This window comes from Sinocyclocheilus anshuiensis, unplaced genomic scaffold (genome assembly GCF_001515605.1).
Source record: "Sinocyclocheilus anshuiensis isolate Anshui unplaced genomic scaffold, SAMN03320099.WGS_v1.1 scaffold562, whole genome shotgun sequence".
NCBI classification, from domain to species: Eukaryota; Metazoa; Chordata; class Actinopteri; order Cypriniformes; family Cyprinidae; genus Sinocyclocheilus; species Sinocyclocheilus anshuiensis.
The window spans coordinates 535,758-559,235 of NW_015544158.1; the positions used below are offsets into that span (position 1 = coordinate 535,758).

Consider the following 23,478-nt stretch of genomic DNA (forward strand, 5'->3'; position numbering starts at 1 on the left):
ATTTTTCTTTGTGTTTTGTTGTTTGATTAACATTCATAACACAGAAAGCCTCAGGAATATTAAACTGCTGTAAACCAAATATACTGTTACACATCCATTTTCTTTCTCAATTGTTTCCCTTCACCTAAGCCATAAGCAACTGCGTTTACAAGGATACTTGCAGAGCACAGTATTTCAGGCACAAATAGACGCAGAAGTGAACAGAATTCAGAGTTCACCAGACGCGTGCGGCGCAACGCAACAAAATACAATGAACCCATTATAATCAGTGATGCTGTGTGACTGTCTACACTGGATGTGGTGTGGCACGACAAATCCCCGACTGTAAACTGATGCCGCGATCTTTTTATGACGTACTGACACAAAGTTCAAATGATTGGCAACGGTCACTTTGTCGCGTCCAGTGTAGACAGACTTTGGGGCCATTCACATGTCACGCCTAAAACGCATGGGAAAACGCCAGTCGTGCCGCTTTCTCCTTTCCAAAGCGCTCGGGAGCTTGCGCTTTCGTGGCATCTGCTGTTGCTAAGCAACCGTGACCTGCGCTCTCCACGACGACGCGGAAGTTTCAACAAAGGATAAACGGATTTCCAGCACTGAAAATTGCGTGCAGTAGCTCTGCTACTAAATGTAATTAAGATTGGTATCTCTGTACAACTGTCGCATCCGGTTAGACACCGTGTCTGTGTGTGAGCAAAGAAAACAATCAGTATAAATATAACGATCAGTAGCCTATACTAAACATCGCACATCCTGCGATGTGACTATCGCAGATGCGCACATCGCGATAACGATTCTGAAACAATATATCGTGCAGCCTTAATGCAAATATATCTGCGTAACACAGTACTGCTTAAACTTTATACACATTTGAGTGCTAAGGAAACATGCATGAATGAGAAAATAAAGAGTGGGATGTACTTGGTAGAGTTATTAAGTGCAATAAGCAGTGAAAAAGAACTCAATGCGGTGCTCGCGCTGACTGACACACAGCCGAAGCGCACGCACTGAAAGCCCCTCTCTCGACAGCAAGCAATCGCGAAAACAGATCTCTTTCGTGTTTTATTGTGCTTGAATGGTCAAATACGCACACAGTAATGTCATAATGCCCGTTGTGTGGAGTATTCAAGTAAACACAGTCGGTTATATGTTAAATATATGTAAAACAGTTGGGTGAAAACCGGATGTGTTTCAGTATATGGATCTGTGCAGTCGGTCTTAAAGGGACAGCAGCCTTATTTACCTGCTGCTGTCTGTCATTATTAATGTTCATCATGTTTGATGATACAGTGAAGACTGTGCAGGGTTTTATTTATACACTTTATTCAATTTCTGTAATATTTCTTACTACATGTTAAATAAACCTAGCCTACTGTATCTGAATAAATTAAGTTTATTTCATATTTATTTGTTCTGTTGTGCTTGTAATTTGCTGCTTTTTCTTAATTTTAATAACAAAAATAAAATAAAAATACCTATATCGAGGTACATATCGTCATCGTGAAATAAAATGTATCATACCGTGAAATAAGATTTTGGTCATATCGCCTACCCCTAGTGCACCATAACTCTGGACAGTTTACAGATCAGCATTGTCTTGTTGAATTACTTCAATGAACCTGCTGTTCAACAAGGTGCTTTTTCTGCCAACAGGTAGTCCAAAGGATATTTTATAATGTAAACCGCTCATGGACTGGAAAAATAACATGCTCAGAACTCAGGAGAAGTAGTTTTCTACAGGTAAATATGTTAGGAGTCTATATCTAGGACTGCAGTGGACATTTGTCAATTAATTTTCATGCTAATTGATAAATGTAATTGTAACTAATGTAAACAGTAGGGCTGGGTATCGTTCAAAAATTTTCGATATCGATAACGATACCTTGACTTCAATACCGGTTCCTGAACAATACTTTTGAACAATCTCGCAAACGCAGCGGCGGATCTCCACCAAATTCGGGGGATCCCTTCAGCTCGAGGAGCTCTCTCAAACGCCACCCTCCGCGTGTTGGTAGCCCCCCAGGATCGCCAGATCGGTCTTTTTTTGGTGTGGATCCGCCACTCCGTTACGGAGATATGGTCGTTCAAAGTTTCAATGGTATTCCATACACTTAAGCTTTAAAGCGTTTCATCCAGGTCGCCAGTAGCAAACAATGGAGCGCGCTCTGCTGGACAAACTATGTAATTACACCATTTACAAGCATTTTATCTGTGTTGTTCTGTAAAAAAAATGTTCATATCGGCGGCATATTCGCTGATACCGATATATCTGCGACAGGCTCATATCGGCCGATAAAATCGGCAAAACGATATATCGGTCGGGCTCTATTTAGTATTATTATTTTTGTTATTGTAGACTTAACATGATTTTCTTGAAAATTAAGTTGTTTTGGAATTTATCATGCTGATTTTTCTAAAATCAGGCTGGCCTATCTACAATTTAGGTGACTAAGCTTTTCTGTGGTGTAATGGTGAAAATGTTTCCCAACAGAATGTGGCACTACTGGAAGAAGAGGAAGAGATTAACCAGTTGACAGAGTTCTTCTCCTATGAACATTTCTATGTCATCTACTGTAAATTCTGGGAGCTGGACACAGATCACGACTTGTACATAGACCAGAGAGACCTGATGCTACATAATGATCAAGGTACCAGTCCACCCGCTGCGCCCTTAACGGTCCCCTGAAATGCTTAGAAACACGCAGCATTACTCTGTGTTGACGTCATTTTAACTGAAACAGGAAGACAGGGCGGGACATATCAAGTAGCCCCGCCCCTTTTTAAAATAGCCAATAGCGTTCGTTTATATCACAGCTTGGGCTAGAGCCGTTGAGCTCCGTAAGAAAGCATATTTACACTGTTTGAATCGTTCCCTGTCCCCTATACTGAAAATACCTTCCTTCATCTATAGTGCACTACGTGCCATTCACTGTACAGAAAATTCTAATTCTGTGGACAAGTGACCGATTTCAGCCGCGGCTTCAGCGTCTATTTTATAGTGTAGGGGGCGGGCGCTTCGGATTCTAGAGAGCATTTGATTGGACAGAAAGTTTGATGAGAAGCTGAAGTACGATGTGATGGAACCGCAAGCTTTGAATGCTTATATCTTCTAAATGCGAATTTTGTCACTGTTTTGGAGCACACTGCCTTATAGATAACCTTAAGACTACCATATTGATACTAACACCCAAAAAACTTTCATTTTGATTTCATGGGGACTTTTAAGACCATCACACTCTTCTGACATGTTGTTTAACGATTGGCTGCTTATTGCTGGAGGTGACATTAAATATCCCCTCCAGCAGCACTTGACTGCATATGTTTCTGTTTGCTGCAGAATGAGTTTAGTAAATTGAATGAAGTGCGGGGACATTTTAACATCAATTTCCTCTAGCATGACGGCATGTCTGGCACTCTAATAATTTTATCTCCTTTCAGGCAGGGTCAGTAATTGTGTCTTTAAAATGATAAAATAAGGATATTAAATCACTGTCTTGCGCTTGCAATTTACAATATTTACAACCTTTGACTGCGAATTATTACCCAGTTTAAGCATTTTCTGTGAATAAAGAATAAAACTGTGATGTGATTTTTCTGCTCTTTGACAGCCGTATCCCACCGAATGATTGAGAGAATATTCTCAGGAGCTGTAACCAGGTACCATCTCTCATTTTTCAGGCATTTTTTTTTCTCTCCAATTTTTGAAAGCTTGTGTCGTGTCTTGTATCATTTTGTTATAGATTTTATGAGTGCTGTGGTTAATTTTACTCTGATGCTCAGGGACAGAAAGGCTCACAAAGAGTGCAGACTGAGCTATGCTGACTTTATATGGTTCCTCATTTCTGAAGAGGACAAAAAGACTGAGACCAGGTAACTGAAAATACCTTCCTTCATCTATTTTTTTTTATTGCTTTTAGATGTTCCAAAATGGTTTAGTGCGTTTTTGTCAAAATGACTGCAATTAGCAACTATTATTCTTTCTTTGATCTGATAAAACAAGATCAATCTCCTGATAAAATGGAACATTAACGTGATTATTTTCCCCATGTTCTTCAATATAAAAATTAAAGGCTATAAAAACAATTAAATCAATGTAACTTTGAATGAATAACATTTTCAGACATTTAATTGCATTTATTTTTACAGTATTATTTACAAAAAAAACGTTTTTTTTTTTTAATTCTTGTTGCAGCCCTAGAAAATAGTGTCTAGTAACGATTGCTTGTTGATTGTGTAGCATAGAGTACTGGTTTCGCTGTATGGACCTGGATGGAGATGGAGTTCTTTCCATGTATGAGCTGCAGTACTTCTACCAGGAGCAGTGTCAGAAACTTGAGGCCATGGCCATTGAACCACTGCCTTTTGTGGACTGCCTGTGCCAAATGTTAGATATGGTTAAGCCAGAAATCCCAGGTATTATTTGAAATGATGAATAACTTAATGTGTTGGATTGAATTTCCTAGGTATTTTAGAGTTTGCATGCTCATCTGCCATCATTCTGAAGTAGTCTCACACATCCTCCTAGCAAAAATTACTTGTAATGTGCTTGCTTTGTTTTGTCAGGAATGATCACTCTCGGGGACTTGAAGAGATGTAAACTTTCCCATATTTTCTTTGACACATTCTTCAACATTGAGAAGTACCTAGACCATGAACAGAGGGATCCCTTACTGGCTGCAAGGGTAAAGAATAACAGATTTATATCATTTTATGGCTGTTTTGGTCACTTGGATGATGTAACGGAATTGGTGTTCTGATTATGCAATTTTATAGGATGCTGAGACAATGGGACAGGAGATTTCTGACTGGGAGAGATATGCTGCAGAGGAGTATGATAACTTGGTATCTGAGGAAGCTGCAAACGAGCAGCACAACGATGGGTAAGACTGCGTATCTCACAGAACTGCCCACAGACCACAATATTATCACTGTGCAGCATCATAGATGAGCTAACAACAATAAACTTCAGCTGCGAGCAACCTCTCTAAACTGTATGTCTAGACTCAGTCCTGCTTCATTTAACAGGACTTCACCTCATGCAGCAGTTTTAATAACATCAATCCACTTTTGTCATTTGCTGCATTGTCACTGCACTGAATCAGTGATCAGAGGGCTGATGAGGTATTATGTGACGCTTTTAGGATCAGCACAGACTTCTAATGGCAGGATGAGTAGACTTGAAACAGGTAAGACACTGTAGGTGCAGGGTTGAGGTTCCTTCTGTGTTCTCCCCCACTTCTGTTCCTCATGGGTTCACCTGGTCACTGTAAAACACCTCCACATTTGCTCATCAGATAACGGATTAAAGTATGTTTCACAGTTTTAGCAAACTCCAGTATTCAGGTGTATTTTCAATGGCATGCGTTCACACGTCTGTTCCTTAACTCTTTTGCCCTCCAGTTGGTTTTGGAAGTGTTTTTACCCCATGTGTAGTTTCTTCATATGAATATCTTCAATCCAATTTTCATAAAATTGTAATCTTCCAATCAAAGTACAAGACTGTGTAGGTTATAAATTCTTTTATAAAGGTATGAACTGCTCTTCCCAAGTATTGTGAATGATATAATTGAGTGATGGCAGGAGTAATTGATTATGAGCATTAAAAAAACAACACTTCTTAAGTGAATAATATTCAAACTGAATGGGCTCGGCTCAGTACATTTTGTCATTTTAATTTCTTTCTCGTCAGCTATGACAATGTTCTAGACCCAGTTGATCACATAACATGTGCTTTTGACCTGCGCAACGAGAAGAGACATCTCTTTGAGATCCCTAACCCTCACTGTGACCTGGACCTGGATGAATATGAATACGAGGACGATTTCGAATGACAGCCAACAACACAACACAAGTAAAGGCTACAATCTGCTAGTGTGTAGAACAGGAAGTGGACCAATCCTGCTCTCCAGTACTGATGCCACGTAGTTCAGCTAACCAAGGCTTGAGAGTGTACAGATACACTCCCCCAGCCGCTGGATACCAGACTGTAAACCAGCAGTCTGGCGAGGCTCTGTTTAGCAAGACAGATTGTGCTGGCCCAGTCTCTCTGTCAGTCTGACATCTATGCACAACCAGGTTTCTGAAACAAATGTAGCTGCACTGTAGGTTTCAAACAACTACACTGGAACCAAACCGGTACACTTGAAATATTAAGTGTGCACTGTTTATAAATATTTAAATATTTTTATGCACAGAATTGGCTTATAAGACATTCCAGAGATTCACCAAAGTGATTTCATGGATGGTTTATTTCTCATGGAGCTCTGTCGACTTGCCTTATGTGTTTGAGGGTCACATTAATATGAAATAATGCAGTAATTAGACTGACATTTTACTGTCTGTGTGAGAAGTGTTCCTAAATTATAATGTATTTGTTGTTTGCCTCATTTGTTCTAAACCTTTAGACTTTAGTCCAGCTAAATGTTTTCAACAAATCATGTTTGTAACATTTCTATAGAAGTGCTTCATAACAATGTGCTTTTATTATTGTAAAAATTAACTTTTTCATCTGTCTTAAAGAGTTCAATAAAGTGTTAAGACAAAAGTGTTTCACACATTCACTGCAGGATGTTATTGCTGTTTAATTAAAAATGACATTTAAATTTCTGCAAGTCAAATTAATTTGAAATATTTATGGAGTAACCCGGTTTTAATTTTACAAGTAGAAGGCATAAACGTATTAGCTGTGACCAACAATATAATTAAAAAAAAAAAAAACTACAGCTGCATCTCCTCCATTTACAACACGTGTAGCTTATTTGAATACCTGAATAAACAGTTATGATTCAGCAGTGTGCAACAAAATGTGTATTTGTGTTCTAAAAGTACACCGGGCAGAAAATAGAAACAAATATGAAAAAAGATTTGAGGTCCAAATTGTAATATTTTTCTTTTTGCGCTACAGTTAGCCATGAATGAGTGTTTTACACAAGATTTGAAAGTGCATCATTCTGTCTTTTTAAGCCCACACAGGCTAAATGCAAAATGTATGCAATAGCAATGCACCATGAATTTACATTCTTTACAAGTATTTCAGCACCGCCTTATTAGATCTGAATCTGATCCTGATCATTTTAAATGGCACAATTTTCATATACAGGATATTATGTAGTGCAAACGTTCAAATGCTGTCTTTTACCAATGCTCACAAGACCGTAAATACAAAAAAATGTCATGATGACAGATGTGAACTACAACATTAGACATCAATATCTACAATATCCACATCCACTTCAGCACTGCTCCTTGGACCTTTAGCAGACACGAGACTGCAGGTCAGCTGCTCTTTGCTCAGTGGAGCTTGTTGGACTTTTGAGTCTTCAGAACTTCACGTGGAAGAAAAATACAATAGTATGTTACTCAAATGACTTGACTATTCACACGGTCAATAAGAGTGTTTATTGACCTCACCTTTTCAAAAGCTTGTTTCCCTTTGGTTCTGAACAGGGAGAAAGAAACCTCTGGTCCCCTGTTAAAAATAGAATTAGCTGAATTATAATCAACCCCACGTTATGAAATACATAATTCTTAGTAACACTAATAACCAACAACTTACTGGATATACCCTAATATGTTCATGGATATATTTTCTGATATCTTTACTGTATAAAAATACTGCTGCATTGTTATTTTGACCAGCTGATATGCAAATTGAAGCATGCTATACTCCCAATTATTTTAATTATAATTATATATGTATTTGTTAATTTTGTAATCTTCTTTATTAATATATATATATATATATATATATATATATATATATATAAATGTGATATTTATATATATGCAATTACAGTTTTTTATGCAAGTATAAATTAATAAAACATTTTAATTATAAAATTCATATCAATATTAACCTAAAACCTTGATGTTGAAAAAGTTCATGCCCATGTTATTTGTCGACAACCCTTTTGCATATTGCATCATTAAAAACCTGGACCTCAGAAATGACCCAGTGAGCGTTCATACCTTCAGAGTTAACTTGTTTGACAGAAGGCGATCTGGAGCGGTTGGTGAGAGAGGGCTGTTTGTTGGTGTCAGAGCTGATGAAGGAGATGGCATCTTCTCCCTCAGCTGTGCCCATCAGAGACGCTCTGTAGTAAATCAGCGGCATCCAGCTCTCCTCTCTGTTGTTGATGACCTGCTCACCAGCAAATTTCTGCAAATAACTGTAGCTGGGGAAGAGACGACCGGTTTAGAAAAAGAGATTAAGATCCAAAAGTGCAAGATGTCAAATGCACAGAATTCATTTATTTGTTTAGCTTTAACTTACATAGTCTTCTTGTCCGGTTTGAGCAGTTTGCTGGAGAATTCACTGAGGATGGTGAGGTATGAGATGTATGGTGGAGAGTGTTTCTCAGACTGCTGAACGAACCCTTTGAAAACAAACTCAATGCCATCCCTGCACAGAGAAACCCACTTCTTTATTCACACTAGTAAGAGGACACTTCCTTTTAAGACCTGAATATTTCTTCTCCTGTCCCTCTATATTTGAATCCTAATATAAGACCAGAACTACAGATGGCAAAATTTCTCAGCCTTGAAATAACCAAAGATAGGACTCTTATGTACTGGCTAAATGAAGCCATGCAGTGCAGCATCTTGACAAAACTATTTTTATTTGAGGACGAACATAGCAATCAGTCTGTTCTAGCCGTGTCACTATGCCAGACATCAGACGTGACCTCGCTGACACGGAGTCAGCCGGGTGGACTGTGTTACCTGTGGATCATGGCCAGGGACTCGCGGGATTTGATCTGGTCCCATCCGAAGGTGAGTGAGAAGCGTCTGGCCAGCTCCTTGATGCTGCTGTAGGTCTGAACCCTGGAGCTGCAGGTGTTTCCTCTGTCCTGCTCCTGTTTCAGCCTCAGATACAGCTGAACACAGAAAAATTGTATGCCCTTATTACATTATTGTTTTCACAAGTAATCTTTAATCATGGAGCAGCTTACACTTTGCTATTGCTATTGATAGTGTTGTATTCTAATTAGATGAACATGCCATGTTTAACATGGATACTATGGTAATAAGTCCAAATTTACAGTGTACTAGATATCAAAGTTTTAATATATACAATGTACAAATTTTAGATAGAAATTTAGATAATATATATGAACACTGCCATTCAAAAGTTTTGAGGTCAGTAGGACTTTTAATAGTTTTTTTTAACTATTAAATAAAGGAAATTAATACTGGAGTAATGGCTGCTAAAAACTCATCTTTACCATAACAGGAATCAAATAAATTGTAATAATATTTAATAATATTACTGTTTTTATTGTGTTTTTGATCAAATAAATGCAAATGCAGCCTCAATGAGCCTTAAAGACTACTTTCAAAAACAACAGTAATGTACATGTTTTTTTTTATATTATATATATTTTAAATATATTGTTTTATGTATTTATAAAATGTTTATATATATATTTATTTGATCCCCTGCTGATTTTGTAAGTTTGCCCACTTACAAAGAAATGAAGGGTCTGTAATTTTTATAGTAGGTTTATTTTAACGTATAGAGACAGAATATCAACCAAAAAATACAGAAAAAACACATTACGGTATATAAAGGTTAGAAATTGATTTGCATTTCAGTGAGTGAAATAAGTATTTGATCCCCAAGCAAAACATGACTTAGTACTTGGTGCAGAAACCCTTGTTGGCAAGCACAGAGATAAGAGGTTTTTTTGTAGTTGGTCACCAAGTTTGCACACATCTCAGGAGGGATTTTGATCCACTCCTCTTTACAGATCCTCTCTAAATCCTTAAGGTTTCTTGGCTGTCGTTTGGCAACTCGAAGGTTCAGCTCCCTCCACAGATTTTCTACAGGATTGAGGTCTGGAGACTGGTTAGGCCACTCCATGACCTTAATGTGCTTCTTCTTGAGCCACTCCTTTGTTGCTTTGGTGGTATGTTTCGGGTCATTGTCATGCTGGAAGACCCATCCATGACCCATCTTGGAGGTTCTTGTCCAAGATTTTACAATACATGGCCCCGTCCATTTGCCCCTCAATGCAGTGAAGTCGTCCTGTACCCTTAGCAGAAAAACAGCCCCAAAGCTTAATGTTTCCACCTCCATGCTTGACTGTAGGGATGGTGTTCTTGGAGTACTGTAGGGATGGTGTTCTTGGGGTCAAAGTCAGCATTTCTCTCCCTCCAAACACGGCGAGCCGAGTTAATGCCAAAGAGCTACATTTTGGTCTCATCTGACCACAGCACTTTCTCCCAAGCCTTCTCTGAATCATTTTGATGCTCTTTGGCAAACTTTAAATGGGCCTGTACATGTGCCTTCTTGAGCAGGGGGACCTTGCAGGCGCTGCAGGATTTCAGTCCATTGCGGCGTTGTGTGTTACCAATGGTTTGCTTGGTGACTGTGGTCCCAACTGCCTTAAAGGGATAGTTCACCCAAAAATGAAAATTCTGTCATTAATTACTCACCCTCACGTCGTTTCAAACCATCTTCGGAGAAAGATGCAAATTAATGAACATTTCAGTTGTATTGCTGTCTATGGAGGGTCTGACAGCTCTCAGATTCCATCAAAAATATCTTAATTTGTGTTCCGAAGATGAAGGAAGGTCTTACGGGTTTGAAACAACATGAGGATGAGTAAATAATGACGGAATTTTTATTTTTGGGTGAACTATCCCTTTAAGATCATTAACAAGCTCCTCCCGTGTAGTTCGGGGCTGATCCCTCACCTTTCTCATGAACATCCTTACCCCATGAGGAAAGATCTTGCACGGAGCTCCAGACCAAGGCAGATTGATGGTTGTTTTGTATTTCTTCCATTTCCGAATAATCGCACCAACAGTTGTCTCCTTCTCAAAGTGACAGGACTAATCTGTGTTCCACATGGGCACATAACCAATCTGTGGGTGCCATAATTCTTGCTGGTTGGTAGGGGATCAAATACTTATTTCACTCACTGAAATGCAAATCAATCTCTAACCTTTATGTAATCTGGATTTTTTGGTTGATATTCTGTCTCTATCCGTTAAAATAAAACTACCATAAAAATTACAGACCCTTCATTTCATTGTAAGTGGGCAAACTTACAAAATATGCAGGGGATCAAATAAATATTTTCCCCACTGTGTATATATATATATATAACATTTATTTTTTGGACAAAGCATAATCTAATGATCTGTGTATGTGTGTGTGAGCACTGCTTCCATTTTCCATTTCCTTCCTCAGCACAGGATCTACCATTAAGCTATTCAAGGAGTGGAAGAGCTGCTAGAACATTCCACACTGAGCATGATGGGATGGTGGGAGGTTGGATTCATTGTGTCTCTGAGGTGTCGACAGCTGCAGGGGCCCATCAGAGTGCAGAGAGCACAGGGGCCTGAGCAGATGTGCCACGCAGAGGCACGTCACATGAGAGAGAGCGCTGGTGAAGGACTGCAGCCTCCATACCTGCTGAAGGCATTGCACCAGTGTGCGTGCGCTTTCCATCTTGTCCATCTGCCGTGTCCTGTTCAGGGTCTCTTTGATGATGTCGCTGAAGTCATTGTAGTACTGCAGGAGAGATATGACAGCAGTGAGCGATACAGGCTGTGAAGAACGCTCGATGTGGCTCCATGTCTGCCATATGGCTTCACGCCTAGGAATGTAAGCCTGTGGCATACTGAAAGCACATTACCCATAAGTCTGTCTGGCCAACAGGACAAGACTCTGGAAAGTGTAGCCTATTAGTCATGAGAGGTTTAAGATTTTTTTTGAACTTCTAATATGGTGACGATTATGCTCAAACATGCCAAAATTCCACACATATCATGCAATGTATCACACTCCACTTCATGACTTCATTATTAGAGGAATATTCAGGGTCAAACACAATTTGTGATGTTAATTATCACATAATTATTTATACTAGTCCCTCAAAAGAAAAAGTGACAGTAATGCACTTCTGGACATCTATGGAAAAACAAGTGGCATCACTGTTAGAGCAATTAGATGAATTCTTCTTTAAAAGAACTGAGCTATATAAAGAGTTAACATATGTACTTGTCCAAATTATCCTGCTGAGGATCACCTCTGATTTTAGGGTTTAAGTTCAATATACATTACCATTCATAACTTTGGGGTGGGTACGATTTTTAAATGCTTGTAAAAGAAGTCTTTTATGCCCACTAAGGCTGCATTTATTTTTTATGAAAAATACAGTAAAAACACTAATGCTGCTGGTGTTTTTTTTTTTCCAAAACATGTCTCTGTTGCTGAAAACTCATACACTGAGTGGCTTTGAGACTTCTGCCAGTTAATCCAGTCTGGTGCAGTTTATTAAACTCAATCATGAACCCAGCCACTGACTCACCAATTTCCAAACAACAACCTTCATTTATTACCATCTATTTGCTTTAATACATATTCTTATACATATTCGCTCGAAGTGGTCATGAAATGTGCCAATGTCGTACAGTTCAGAGAAGTGACCACTTGTTACCGGGAGGAAGCTGTTCAAATGACAGGTTTGCGGCGTTTGCCATCTTTACGTCATTTGCCTCAACTTTGAAAGCTGTCGTTCAAAATGATGGCATTCAGAGTGAGCGTGTGTGAGTAGTTTTCTCTTCAAAGGCCTCATCAGAGAGAATGTTGCTAAGAGAATGTTGGCGGCTCTGTGCTGGCCGAGTCAAGTGGGCATTCCAAACATGTCAGCATGTCAAACACACACAAATACACAAACTGTACTGTAACTCCCACTTATCGTAAATTCCAAGCCTAAGAGCTCCAGTTATGAAAAGAGGAGCCAAATGAACAGACCACCTCCTTCTAATACTTATATTAATCCAAATACGCTAAATAGATTTTTTTTTTATACTACTATATATAGAGAGTAATATAAATTTAATTATACATATATAATTTACTAATATATAAATAATAATTTTAACTAGAATATTATGAGTTGTTTTGAAATTAAAAAAAAAATACATTTGCTGTGAACGTGGAATGCATGTTGTGGTGCTACTGCACCAAATTACAGTGCTTATCTGTAGAACTTGTATATTGAGGAACAAAGTACGGATTAAATATAAAATGACTTCTGGAACAGATCAGAGTGAGAGAGGCAGGAAACTTGATTGATGAGTGAAGTGTCATACCTTCACATACTGCTTGAAAACCTCAGCAGCCATGCTCATCTCTAGTACACTGTGCACTATCAGCTTGCAGTATGCCGCCAGAAGATTTCTCCGCCGGTGCAAGTCTTCCAGCCGTCCGTCTCCACACTCACTCTCACTGACTGCGCAGACAGACACAGAGAGAGGGGTTGAGATTCAATAAGAGACCGGTATAATTATGATACTCAAATCTTATAAATGAAATGCTTTCCTGGGGTGAGCTAAAGTTAACAACATTTTCTGCTCTGGACACAGAATGTGTCTGTCGTCGTCCTGCCTGGTCCTGAAGCCATCACTTAATAGAGAGGTTTCATAACAGCATTAGTGACGTGAAGAAAATCCAATAACTAAATTACTTTTTATTACATGTTACCAGCAAAAGCTTATATTGCATTTTTCCAAGAGGTAAGGAATTTGTGCCAGCACGAATCGACGACTCTCTGAAATATTTATAGAATTGATACGATTTGCTTCAGTCACACTTGATTTCTAATCAAATACCCCAAAATCTGATGTTATCTCATATGCTGCTTGTGTTTGTCTTAAAGCAACACAAAGGCCAAAAACAACAAAAACTAGTTTAGGAGAGCTAATATTGATTTTTTTTTTCAGCATATGTAGTCATTTTGTATATGCCTACCAAAGCTTCTTGTTTTTCGAGTGGGCTTCGAAGTATAATTCCACAGGGCTCTGTGTTGATCTAATTACCTGTTCATTTACAAGTGCAACTTCAGTAAGATCACACCTAATAATATCTTAAGGGATTATTATCATAATGCATTATCTGTTAGACTTACACTCCTTGATTCAATGGCACATTTGATAGGTCAGTGAGAAGGTGGGGGTGCAATTAGATTAACTAACCCACAAATACTGTGTTCTGCTACAGTGCTTTTCACTAACAGAAGGGGAATTAAGCTGACTGCGTTTCTTTATGTGATTATTTTGTGCCTAACATAGGCAGGTGTAGAGGCAGACTGCCATCTGCTGGTGAAAATTAGACTATTCTTATATGATTGAATATAATATATTGAAATATATCCACCTTTTCTTGCCATAAAAATGTAAATTCTATGGGTCTAGCTTCCGGTCTCATCCGCGTCCAGCTATTTTTAGCTGTACAGAACCGCTCCTTTTGCTGCTTGATATTGAAAATTGGTGTGTCTTACCATATTATTTTGATGTATTGTCTCAATTATGAACACACTCGGTTGTAGTGCAAACAGTCTTACGTTTACTGCACGTTGTTATTCTTCTCGTTATTTCCCTATAGTGGCTAATGAACTGGAAGTCTCACCCATAGGCTTACTTCCGCGTTGAAGAAAAAGGTGGATATAGTGATTGAAAAGAAAAAAGTTATTTTACAAATAATAATAGAATATTTTCAGCAGCCATTACTCCAGTCTTCAGTGTCCCATGATCCTTTATAAATAATTTTAATATGCTGATTTGGTGCTCAAGAAACATTTCTCATAATGTTGAAAACATTATATATGTATATATAAACACACAGAATATACACACACACACACATACAGCTAGATAGGTTTAGCTTTTTTATATATATATATTTAAAAAAAAAAACTACCTCTATGAGATAGGAATTATGTAGCTGTTTTTCCTTGCATATTTCTCACAAACAGCACATGTCACTGTGTCACTCAGAGCATCATATATAGAATGAGACAACCTCTGTCTCTCAGGGAAACTGCGTCTTATCACAAAAGCATCAAGAGCCATTGTGGCTTTGTTCCTCATGTTTTCGTCTCTGTGGTTTAATTGGGCCCAGGGGAGGTGGAGCTCACACCCACACATAAAAAGTTTGTCCCGGGCCCCCGTGAATTTTAGAGGCAAAATTTTCTGACACCCTTAGGTATTTCAAATAACCTTGTAATGGTAAATTTTCCACGAAAAAAGACGAAGATGAAAAAAAAATTGCATCAGATGTTTTCTTTAGTAGATTGATTTGAACTGTGAATTGCTCATAAAGTTATCAGCCAATTGGGAAGCACTTTCACCATTTCATCAACTCGCCACAGCCACTTTTTACTCACATTTGGCACACAGTGTTAATTTTGGGCCCACCCTGAAAACCATCCTGTGTGCACATCCCATGTTAAGTGCGTCATCAAGCTCCAACATTCCAGCATTTTTTCAAAGAAACCTCAGTTAAACCTCAAGAACATGCAAAAAAATTCATAAATAAAAAAAAATTGATCTACAAGACAACAACTCCCCAAACACTTTTAACTAATGCTGGATCTGTTGAGGCCGCCCACAGCAGAGCACAGGCCAAACAAGGACCCTTAAGATTTACTGTAAATGAAAAGAAAAGAGAACCTTTACTACTGTGGGTGTCCTGCTCAGGGCTGGTGAAGACATGCTCCACGATGAAGGAAAGAAGAGCTTTCTGGAGCTTGGGATCAGGGGTGTACAGCAATGGAGTGCCTGCAGACGAATCCCACATCTGAAGCTGGTAATTATGAGCTATGAGAACATCACTCAGACACATGAAGGCCTTTGTGAAAAACAACATAAAACAGACAGTGCCTGATCAACAGATTTGATATAAAGGAGACAATATATATAATAACAAAAAAAGTAAATATAACACAAGAAATTCTTACCTAAAATACACTATAATCTTAATCAATCTAATTGATTATCTTTCTATCTTTCTTCAAAAGAATGTATCAATGTACTAAATTATTGTGGATTTCAAAAAACGTATACTGTTGCGTTTCCAATATATCACAAAAATGTTAGTGTAATTAATTATATAAGAAATACTGAAATAAACAATCAATCAAGCACTCATGGCTGAAGACGCTGAAAAAAACAGAAAGATGCAAAGCAACAGCTAAAAGATTCAAATGATTAAAATTCAGTGCTTTACTCATCTGCTACGGTAATCTAATGTCTGTGAATTATTTCCGGGCTGATTTGTCATTAATTTGATTGATTTATTGACATAATTGATGCATATAAATTAACAGCTCTAAAAATATATGAAATCAATTCACTAAGAACATAGACAATTCAAAAATAAACAGAGATAGTCCGGAACTTTCATTTGTTTTAGTTACAATTAGTGTGTTTCTGCTGTCACCGTGCCCTGGCATGGAGCGAGGATTCATTAAATCACAACGCAGGTGCCAAGGGCACTCCACAAGAAAATTCAAAACAAACAGGATTCAAACAAAGCCAGCGCATCGGCCCACTGGCACACATGCTACAGCTTAACATACAGACAATACGCTCTGATGTGTTTGGAATAATCCCCTTTGAAGAAAGGGCTGAATCGAGTGGTATGCTGTGAACAGAGAGAGAGACGTGATGCTCACTTGCTCTCGTACAAGCTGCTCAGCGTGTGAGAGACAGCGGTTACATTTCTCACAGAAGGCACGTAGCTGGTTTCTCTGCTGGAGGGCGGACTCCTAAAACCACACACAAACACTCACATAAATAACAATGACAATTCTTTTCTTACACAGTTTTGATTTATAATACACTTGTAGTTGTTAGTATTTTGCTCATTTTATTTAATTATTATGCATGCATATGACCATATACAAAGCTTTGACATTTGGGGGAAAAGTCATAAGAGTTTTGAGTGACAGGAATGAAGAGTATAATTACGCAAAATTACAGAAACAGAAAGATGACTACAGCAGGGCTCCAACTGTTGTAGACTGATGAAAGTGTTATTGTGAGCAGTGCAGCCAGTCTCTTGTGTAAAATATTCTTTCATAATTATGTGCACGTGGAGCTCCGGGCTGGACGTGTCGGATCGGTTCCTCCATCCCACGTAGTCGCAATGTCAATTCAGCTAAATGACTCTTTTGAATCGGACATACATCCCAATTTTATGCTGAACACGTCTTTTTTTCCCCCTCACCTCGGGTCGCCATTGACATTAGAATTGCAGATTGAGCCGAGTTGCCGCCTGGGCCAAAAATTGCCACCTGCGCTGTCAGTTATTGATGACGCGGCCAGAGGAGAAAGCGGCCATTTCTGAGCAAATCTTATCTACAGCAGTCTTAATGGCCGCCAATATTTCACCACATAAAGGTTAGAGGTGGGGAGATATGATTACCCCGTGCACTGCATGGAAACACCGGCCTAATAAGAAGCCCAGCGGTGAAACGTCCACACGAGAGCACAACCATTACGCCCCCTACAATCCATCACTAGCACTTAACTTTTCCTAAAGTCTCACGATCAGTCGCTTTCTATCACTAATTAAAATCCACTGGACATAACCCTAGAGCCTCTGTGTTGATATTTGAAATGCAATGTGGCAGGTTTAAAGGACACGGCTCTTTGTGATGGATCATACGGCAACTCTGTAGACAGAGAGTCTTGCATGCCTAAAAACGCTTGTTTAATTAATCACCCAAGGGAAAACTCTGGCGTTACGTCTGTGCTTGTAGATATTACCATTCTAAGCATGATCTCAGCCGTTTATGACAGCAGTCACAATTCGGTCAGAGTGGAAGAGAAAGGTAGATGGCTCACCCTGGAGGTCACACCTTCTCCAAAGGTGTTGAGCTTCCAAAGGACGCAGTTACACATGAAGCGCAGAGCCTCAACTGTCACCTACAAGAAATACAGATTAGAGAGGCAAACCCTGTTGAATGAAAAAAAAGAGTAGAGGGTTCGGTGCAAGGCTAAAAATGCTACCTCCATGGGAAGACCACCATGTTTTATCTTTACGTCCAGGAGTCTGGTCCCCAGCTCATACAGGCTCCATTTAGACAGATCCTGAGCACTAAGCAGATAATAATACACTTGAATGGCATCAGACAAAATGACACAGAATGACACATTAAGACATAAACTGTTTTTTTTTTTTTTTTTGTACCGGTGAGGCTAATAATGTTACCTCCATTGGAAGACCACCATGTTTTATTTCCACATCCAGGAGTCTGGTCCCCAGCTCATAAAGGCTCCATTTAGACAGATCCTGAGCACTAAGCAGATAATAATACACTTGAATGGCATCAGACAAAATGACACAGAATGACACATTAAGACATAAACTGTTTTTTTTTTTTTTTGTGTACAGATGCTAACTGAACAAGTAGTTGTTAATGGTGTAATTAAAAGCATCTGTATCACTATCTTGGTAACATTTCCAGAATGTTCATATAACCAAAGTAATATATTACTTTTTGAATGTTTGCAGAACTTTCAGAAATAATATTTTCACAACCTAATGCAAAAGTTATGAAAACATTCTTAAAACATAGCTTTGTTAGCAGGGATGTAACACACAGATTGATAATTAAGTGGGTCAACATGGTCAAAGAAATGTGCTTTACACAAGAAAGTTCTTAAAACATAGCTTTGTTAGCAGGGATGTAACACACAGATTGATAATTAAGTGGGTCAACATGGTCAAAGAAATGTGCTTTACACAAATGTTGCAGTGTGTATGTGGATAGAATAAACTAGAAACTGCTTACATGTTGAACGCATTAAGTTTCTTCGGTGTGGACAGAATTTCCAAAGTGCTGTCCTCGTTTGCAGTGAAACAACCGTCCTGTACATGAAAGGAAGAACATTTAATTAGACTCCATTCTGCTGTGTAAGATACAGTCATAAATCTGTCATGAATCAACTTATTCTTTATTGATGTCAAGATCCATTTAAAATGCATGTATGTATCAGGTACAAGCTTGTAAAAGAACATCTAGAGTTTTTAGTGGTCAATTGCTGTACTCACACTCTGTGATTCTCCAAACCGTGTTCCCAGTGTGTCTGTCCAGTACTGGATGAGCCGGTCAAAGCTGGGCTGGGCCAGAGAGTGCCAGGGCGAATCCTGAGTACAGAGGCTCTGGTAGGAACGAGCAGCCGTCTCCAGCAGCCCAGCATCTGTGTGTCTGTCCACCGCAGCCTCCAACTCAGCCAACAATGCCTGCACACACTAAACCAAAACACAAATATATTACAACCAGGCGAGAAGTGCTCTAGAAAACTGTACCAAATAATATTTAGACTACCGTTTAAAAGTTTGGGGTCAGTACATTTTTTTTCTTTTTTTTTAAAGTAATTAATTTTTATGACTTTTATTCAGCAAGGTCACATTAAATTATCAAATGTGACAGTAAAGACATTTATAATGTTATAATGGTAAAGGATTTTTATTTAAAATACATGTTGTACTTTGGAAATTTGTATTCATCAAAGAATCCCGAAAAATGTATCACAGTTTACACGACAATATTAAGCGGCACAACTGTTTTCAACATTGATAATAATAAGAAATGTTTCTTGAGCACCAAATTATATTAAATGATTACTAAAGGATCATGTGACACTGAAGACTGGAGTAATGGCTGCTGAAAATATATTAAAACAGAAAACAGTTTAAACTGTAATCATTTTGTAAGAAAATACAATCTTGGTGAGAATAAGAATGTGAGAATCTTCTTTCAAACATTAAAAAAATCTTACTGACCCCAAAGTTTTGGATGTGTGTGTGTGTGTGTGTGTGTGTGTAAATTATACAATGAAGTCATTAGTGCATCAGATGACACTCACCTGTGAGTTTTCATGATCACAGGTGTCCGTCTGGAAATACTGAGGTATTTTTAGAAGGGAGGTCAGTTTTTCAGCATCCTCTGAGTACTAGAGGATGAGATTAGACATCAAGTTAATTTATGAAGAAGCAGTTATGGTAAAAATGAACAGTGCACTGATTTTTCTTTTACCTTAGATAACAGTTCAGGCAGCACTTTAATGAAATGTTCAGTGAGTTTTGTGCAGTCATCAATTTGTAACTTTTTCTCTTTAGTATTTATCACCTAAATAACAAACATAGATATGTAACTAGCAACAAGTAACAGTACCACAATGTGATGTAAAAAAAATACTTAAAGTCAATCTGTAAAAAAGTGAACGGCTAGAGTGAAAACATATAAAAGTGAAATATATCTGACAGCCCTGCTAGATCAGAGCGCCATCTAATGAAAGTATCTAAATTAAAGATGCAACAGGAAGGCTCACCTTTTTGCCTGCCCCTCTCCCTGACAAAGGCGGACCCTCTGCAGCCTGCTTCACTGACGCCAGCAGGAGCTCAATCACAAAGGCCTCCTCAGCACTGCTCAGAGCTGCAGTTAATACACAGAACAAAACGATGCCAGTTTGTTCTCTCACAGTGGACTTTAAACCAGAAGAGATCATGCTGGATGGAAATCAATTACTTTCATTACTATTTCTATTAATCCTTAAAACATTAAATTCAATTCATGTTTATTTGTATAGCACTTTTCACGATACACATCGTTGCAAAGCAGCTTCACTGAAAATTAAAGCTTCTACATTATAATTAGGAGTAGCCTACTTTTATCAGTGGTGAGCAGGGCAGTGCAGACATTTTGAGGGGCAGTGGCCCAAACCAAAAAAGGGGCACTAGGGGGGTGGGTGCTTGTTAATACAAATTATCCAGTTGTTACAAATATACAATTAAAAGAGAAGACAGCACACACTGTAATAATTTCAGACTTTATTGTAGATGTTTTGATAAGAATGGGCTCTCCCTCTCTCTCTGAGCCTGCTTCTGCCTCATCTTCAATGGAAATAGGGGAGTGGGATAAGTTGAGCCAGTGGGTAAGTTGACCCATCCCCTGTTTCTTGGCAACTGTACGCTTTTACTGTCATGTGACCAGGTATTTTGGAACCACACATCATTTCTGCCAGACTGTGAAAAGGAGAAACATGGAGGGAATGGAAGGCACCCATTTACTTTAAAAACTGTTTTTGGCTTGTCAAAGTAAAATTTTAGCATATGTAGGGTATCAGACCGAATCAGACAATCTAAGATTTGGTCAAAACATGGTTGAAACATGAGGAGCCAAATTCCACAGAGACCCAAGACACAGGATGTTCGTAAATCAGATCTTGGCCCCACAAGCCTGAACCAACTAGCAGCTTTGAGTAGCTCACAGCATTTAAACAAAAGAACACTTATTGACAATAAGGCACCCATTTACTTTAAAAACTGTTTTTGGCTTGTCAAAGTAAAATTTTAGCATAACATATTGTGACATCAAAGCAAATTGATCCAGGTCCAAAAATATTTATGATGCATATAGGTGATTTAGCAACATATAAAACCATGCAAATCATTTAGCTAAATATTAGCCTGAACTGGTAAGCTACAGTAGCTATTTTTTTTCCAAAATGGCAGCTATGGGGCAAAGTAAGCCAAATGCTGTGGGGTAAATTGAGTCAGCATTTTAACTTACCCCATCATAAGGCACTGTAGTTAAGTTAAATCTCTGAATTATAAACTGGAATTTTAATGTGATTGTCACAGTTATGAACTATTGTGTTTGTTTTCATTTGACCTAGTTTCTGTCTCCCCTTGATTGTGCCATTATGTTCAGGTGTGTCTTGTCAGTTATCCTCCCCATATAAGTTGTATTCAGTTCAGTGTTTCTTTGTCCGGTCTCGTCAACGTGTACGTGTTTCTTAAGCCTTCCTGTTGTGGATTACCTTGTGTGGATAATATTAAAGACTTTTACTTTCATCTACAAAGTTCATCTACTGAGTTCATTCTACAAAGAACCGTGACAGTGATATTACTGGTTTAGTTTATATTTTGTAGTTTATTTGATAGGGACAGTGTACAAGTGCACCAAATCCTTCTCTGATAAGAACCAGAAAATGCTTTTCATCTCTCGTCAACATGTATGTGTTTCTTATGCCTTCCTGTTGTGGATTACCTTGTGTGGATAATATTAAAGACTTTTACTTTCATCTTCATCTTTGTGCGGGTTCATTCTACACAGAACCGTGACAGTGATATTACTGGTTTAGTTTATCATGTATACATATTTTGTTGTTTATTTGATAGGGACAGTGTACAAGTGCACCAAATTCTTCTCTGATAAGAACCAGAAAATGCTTTTCATCGCATTATAATCAGATATATCTTTCCACCTGTAGTACCTAATGGCCAACAAACTCTCTATTTAGTTTGTTTTTAGGAAGGCTACAACTTTACTGTTCAACATATTGTTTCAGAAATGCAAACAATATTACCCCTAACCCAAGTATAAGTAAAAAATGGCTAATCTTACCCCACTCTCCCCTATAAGTATTAGACATTTAATTTAATATTTTACAAATCATTACCGACAGAAATACAAAAACTACCAAATTACTAATTCAGCGAATCATCCACTGACTGTAATGTGTAATGCATCTACCTGTTAATGCAACGACATTGGGAACTGTGGTCTCCAAGAGGGGCAACTCAGCTGATGAGGGCAAAGGGGCAGTGGCTCTAGCCACCGGGCCACCCCTCCTGTGCACGGCCCTGCTAAGGACTTTGTAGCAACACTTAAGGGAACACTTAAATAATTAAGGGGAATACTTAATGGCAGCCTTAAGGTTCCTTAAGTTGACCCTTAGGGTTTTTTCTTGCAACCCAAGTTTCACTAAGGGCTCCCTTAACCTTATAACTAAGGATTTCTTAGCATAAGGGCTTTCATGCAACCGGGCCCAGACCTTCAGCCGTCAGTCTGAAGGTCTGGCTACGCGAGACTAATGTCAAGGTGATGTCCATATGGTAGAAATGTACAATTCTAGACTAGTAATAATCATGCAGTTAGTTAATGACATATATTCAAACAGAAATGGAGAACATGATTAACAGCAATGATTATGTAGTGATTAAGATTATAGTAATGTAAGGAATATTTGTTAGTTTTGTATGTTGGTTTAGGGTTGGCACCCATATTGGCATCCATGAAACATATTAGTCAAAACTACAGGGTGTTATTTGAATATTTTAACTTATTGTAGTTTTATATACAGTGCCTTGCGAAAGTATTCATTCATACCCCTTCATATTTTTTTAAATTTTGTTATGTTGCTGCCTTATGATAAACTTCTTTCAATTACTTTTTTTCCACATAAATCTACACTCCATACACCATACTGACAAAGCAAAAACAGAATTGTCACAACTTCGTAAATTTATTAAAAATAAAAAACTGAAATAAGTAGCCATCAGGTTCTTGGTCACCACTCCAACCAAAGCCTTTCTCCATCAATTGCTCAGTTTGGCCAGGAGGCCAGCTCTAGGAAGAGTCCTGGTTGTTTCAAACTTCTTCCATTAAGGGTAACAGAGACTACATGCTTCTGTGACCCTTCAATGAAGCAGAATTTTTTTCTGAACTCAGATGTGTGGCTTGACGCAAACCTGTTTCTGAGCTCTACAGGCAGTTCTTTTGACCTCAGAGCTTGTTTTTTGCTCTGATATGCATTATCAGCTGTAAGACCTTTTATTAAGACGTGTGTGCCTTTCCAAATCATACCCATTCAATTGAATTTGCCACA

General features: G+C 38.4%; 2 protein-coding genes and 1 long non-coding RNA gene across 5 annotated transcripts in view; 1 reads left to right on the forward strand and 2 right to left on the reverse strand.

Moving 5' to 3' along the window:
* Nucleotides 1–1,915, reverse strand: part of LOC107695494 (uncharacterized) — a 14,564-nt gene extending 12,649 nt beyond the window's left edge. Inside the window, exon 1 of the long non-coding RNA XR_001635001.1 lies at nucleotides 1,836–1,915. This is a non-coding gene — a long non-coding RNA (uncharacterized LOC107695494). The remainder of the gene's footprint in view (nucleotides 1–1,835) is intronic.
* Nucleotides 1–6,702, forward strand: part of LOC107695472 (serine/threonine-protein phosphatase 2A regulatory subunit B'' subunit beta-like) — a 36,926-nt gene extending 30,224 nt beyond the window's left edge. For all 3 annotated transcript variants that reach the window (XM_016495392.1, XM_016495394.1, XM_016495393.1), the window contains exons 7-15: nucleotides 1,654–1,740; nucleotides 2,492–2,648; nucleotides 3,609–3,657; nucleotides 3,781–3,870; nucleotides 4,238–4,413; nucleotides 4,564–4,682; nucleotides 4,774–4,880; nucleotides 5,142–5,186; nucleotides 5,690–6,702. In XM_016495392.1, the coding sequence (XP_016350878.1) occupies nucleotides 1,654–1,740; nucleotides 2,492–2,648; nucleotides 3,609–3,657; nucleotides 3,781–3,870; nucleotides 4,238–4,413; nucleotides 4,564–4,682; nucleotides 4,774–4,880; nucleotides 5,142–5,160 (804 nt within the window). In that variant the 3' untranslated portion in view covers nucleotides 5,161–5,186; nucleotides 5,690–6,702. The remainder of the gene's footprint in view (nucleotides 1–1,653; nucleotides 1,741–2,491; nucleotides 2,649–3,608; nucleotides 3,658–3,780; nucleotides 3,871–4,237; nucleotides 4,414–4,563; nucleotides 4,683–4,773; nucleotides 4,881–5,141; nucleotides 5,187–5,689) is intronic.
* A 179-nt stretch (nucleotides 6,703–6,881) lies between these two features.
* Nucleotides 6,882–23,478, reverse strand: part of LOC107695463 (cohesin subunit SA-2-like) — a 23,263-nt gene continuing 6,666 nt past the window's right edge. Inside the window, exons 17-32 of the mRNA XM_016495369.1 lie at nucleotides 20,137–20,240; nucleotides 19,842–19,934; nucleotides 19,672–19,758; nucleotides 18,854–19,054; nucleotides 18,594–18,670; nucleotides 17,809–17,896; nucleotides 17,644–17,724; nucleotides 16,470–16,562; nucleotides 15,466–15,643; nucleotides 13,108–13,247; nucleotides 11,420–11,521; nucleotides 8,722–8,876; nucleotides 8,273–8,401; nucleotides 7,969–8,174; nucleotides 7,411–7,468; nucleotides 6,882–7,325 (exon numbers count right to left, since the gene is read on the reverse strand). Coding sequence (XP_016350855.1) covers nucleotides 7,199–7,325; nucleotides 7,411–7,468; nucleotides 7,969–8,174; nucleotides 8,273–8,401; nucleotides 8,722–8,876; nucleotides 11,420–11,521; nucleotides 13,108–13,247; nucleotides 15,466–15,643; nucleotides 16,470–16,562; nucleotides 17,644–17,724; nucleotides 17,809–17,896; nucleotides 18,594–18,670; nucleotides 18,854–19,054; nucleotides 19,672–19,758; nucleotides 19,842–19,934; nucleotides 20,137–20,240 — 1,919 coding nt within the window. The 3' untranslated portion in view covers nucleotides 6,882–7,198. The remainder of the gene's footprint in view (nucleotides 7,326–7,410; nucleotides 7,469–7,968; nucleotides 8,175–8,272; nucleotides 8,402–8,721; nucleotides 8,877–11,419; nucleotides 11,522–13,107; nucleotides 13,248–15,465; nucleotides 15,644–16,469; nucleotides 16,563–17,643; nucleotides 17,725–17,808; nucleotides 17,897–18,593; nucleotides 18,671–18,853; nucleotides 19,055–19,671; nucleotides 19,759–19,841; nucleotides 19,935–20,136; nucleotides 20,241–23,478) is intronic.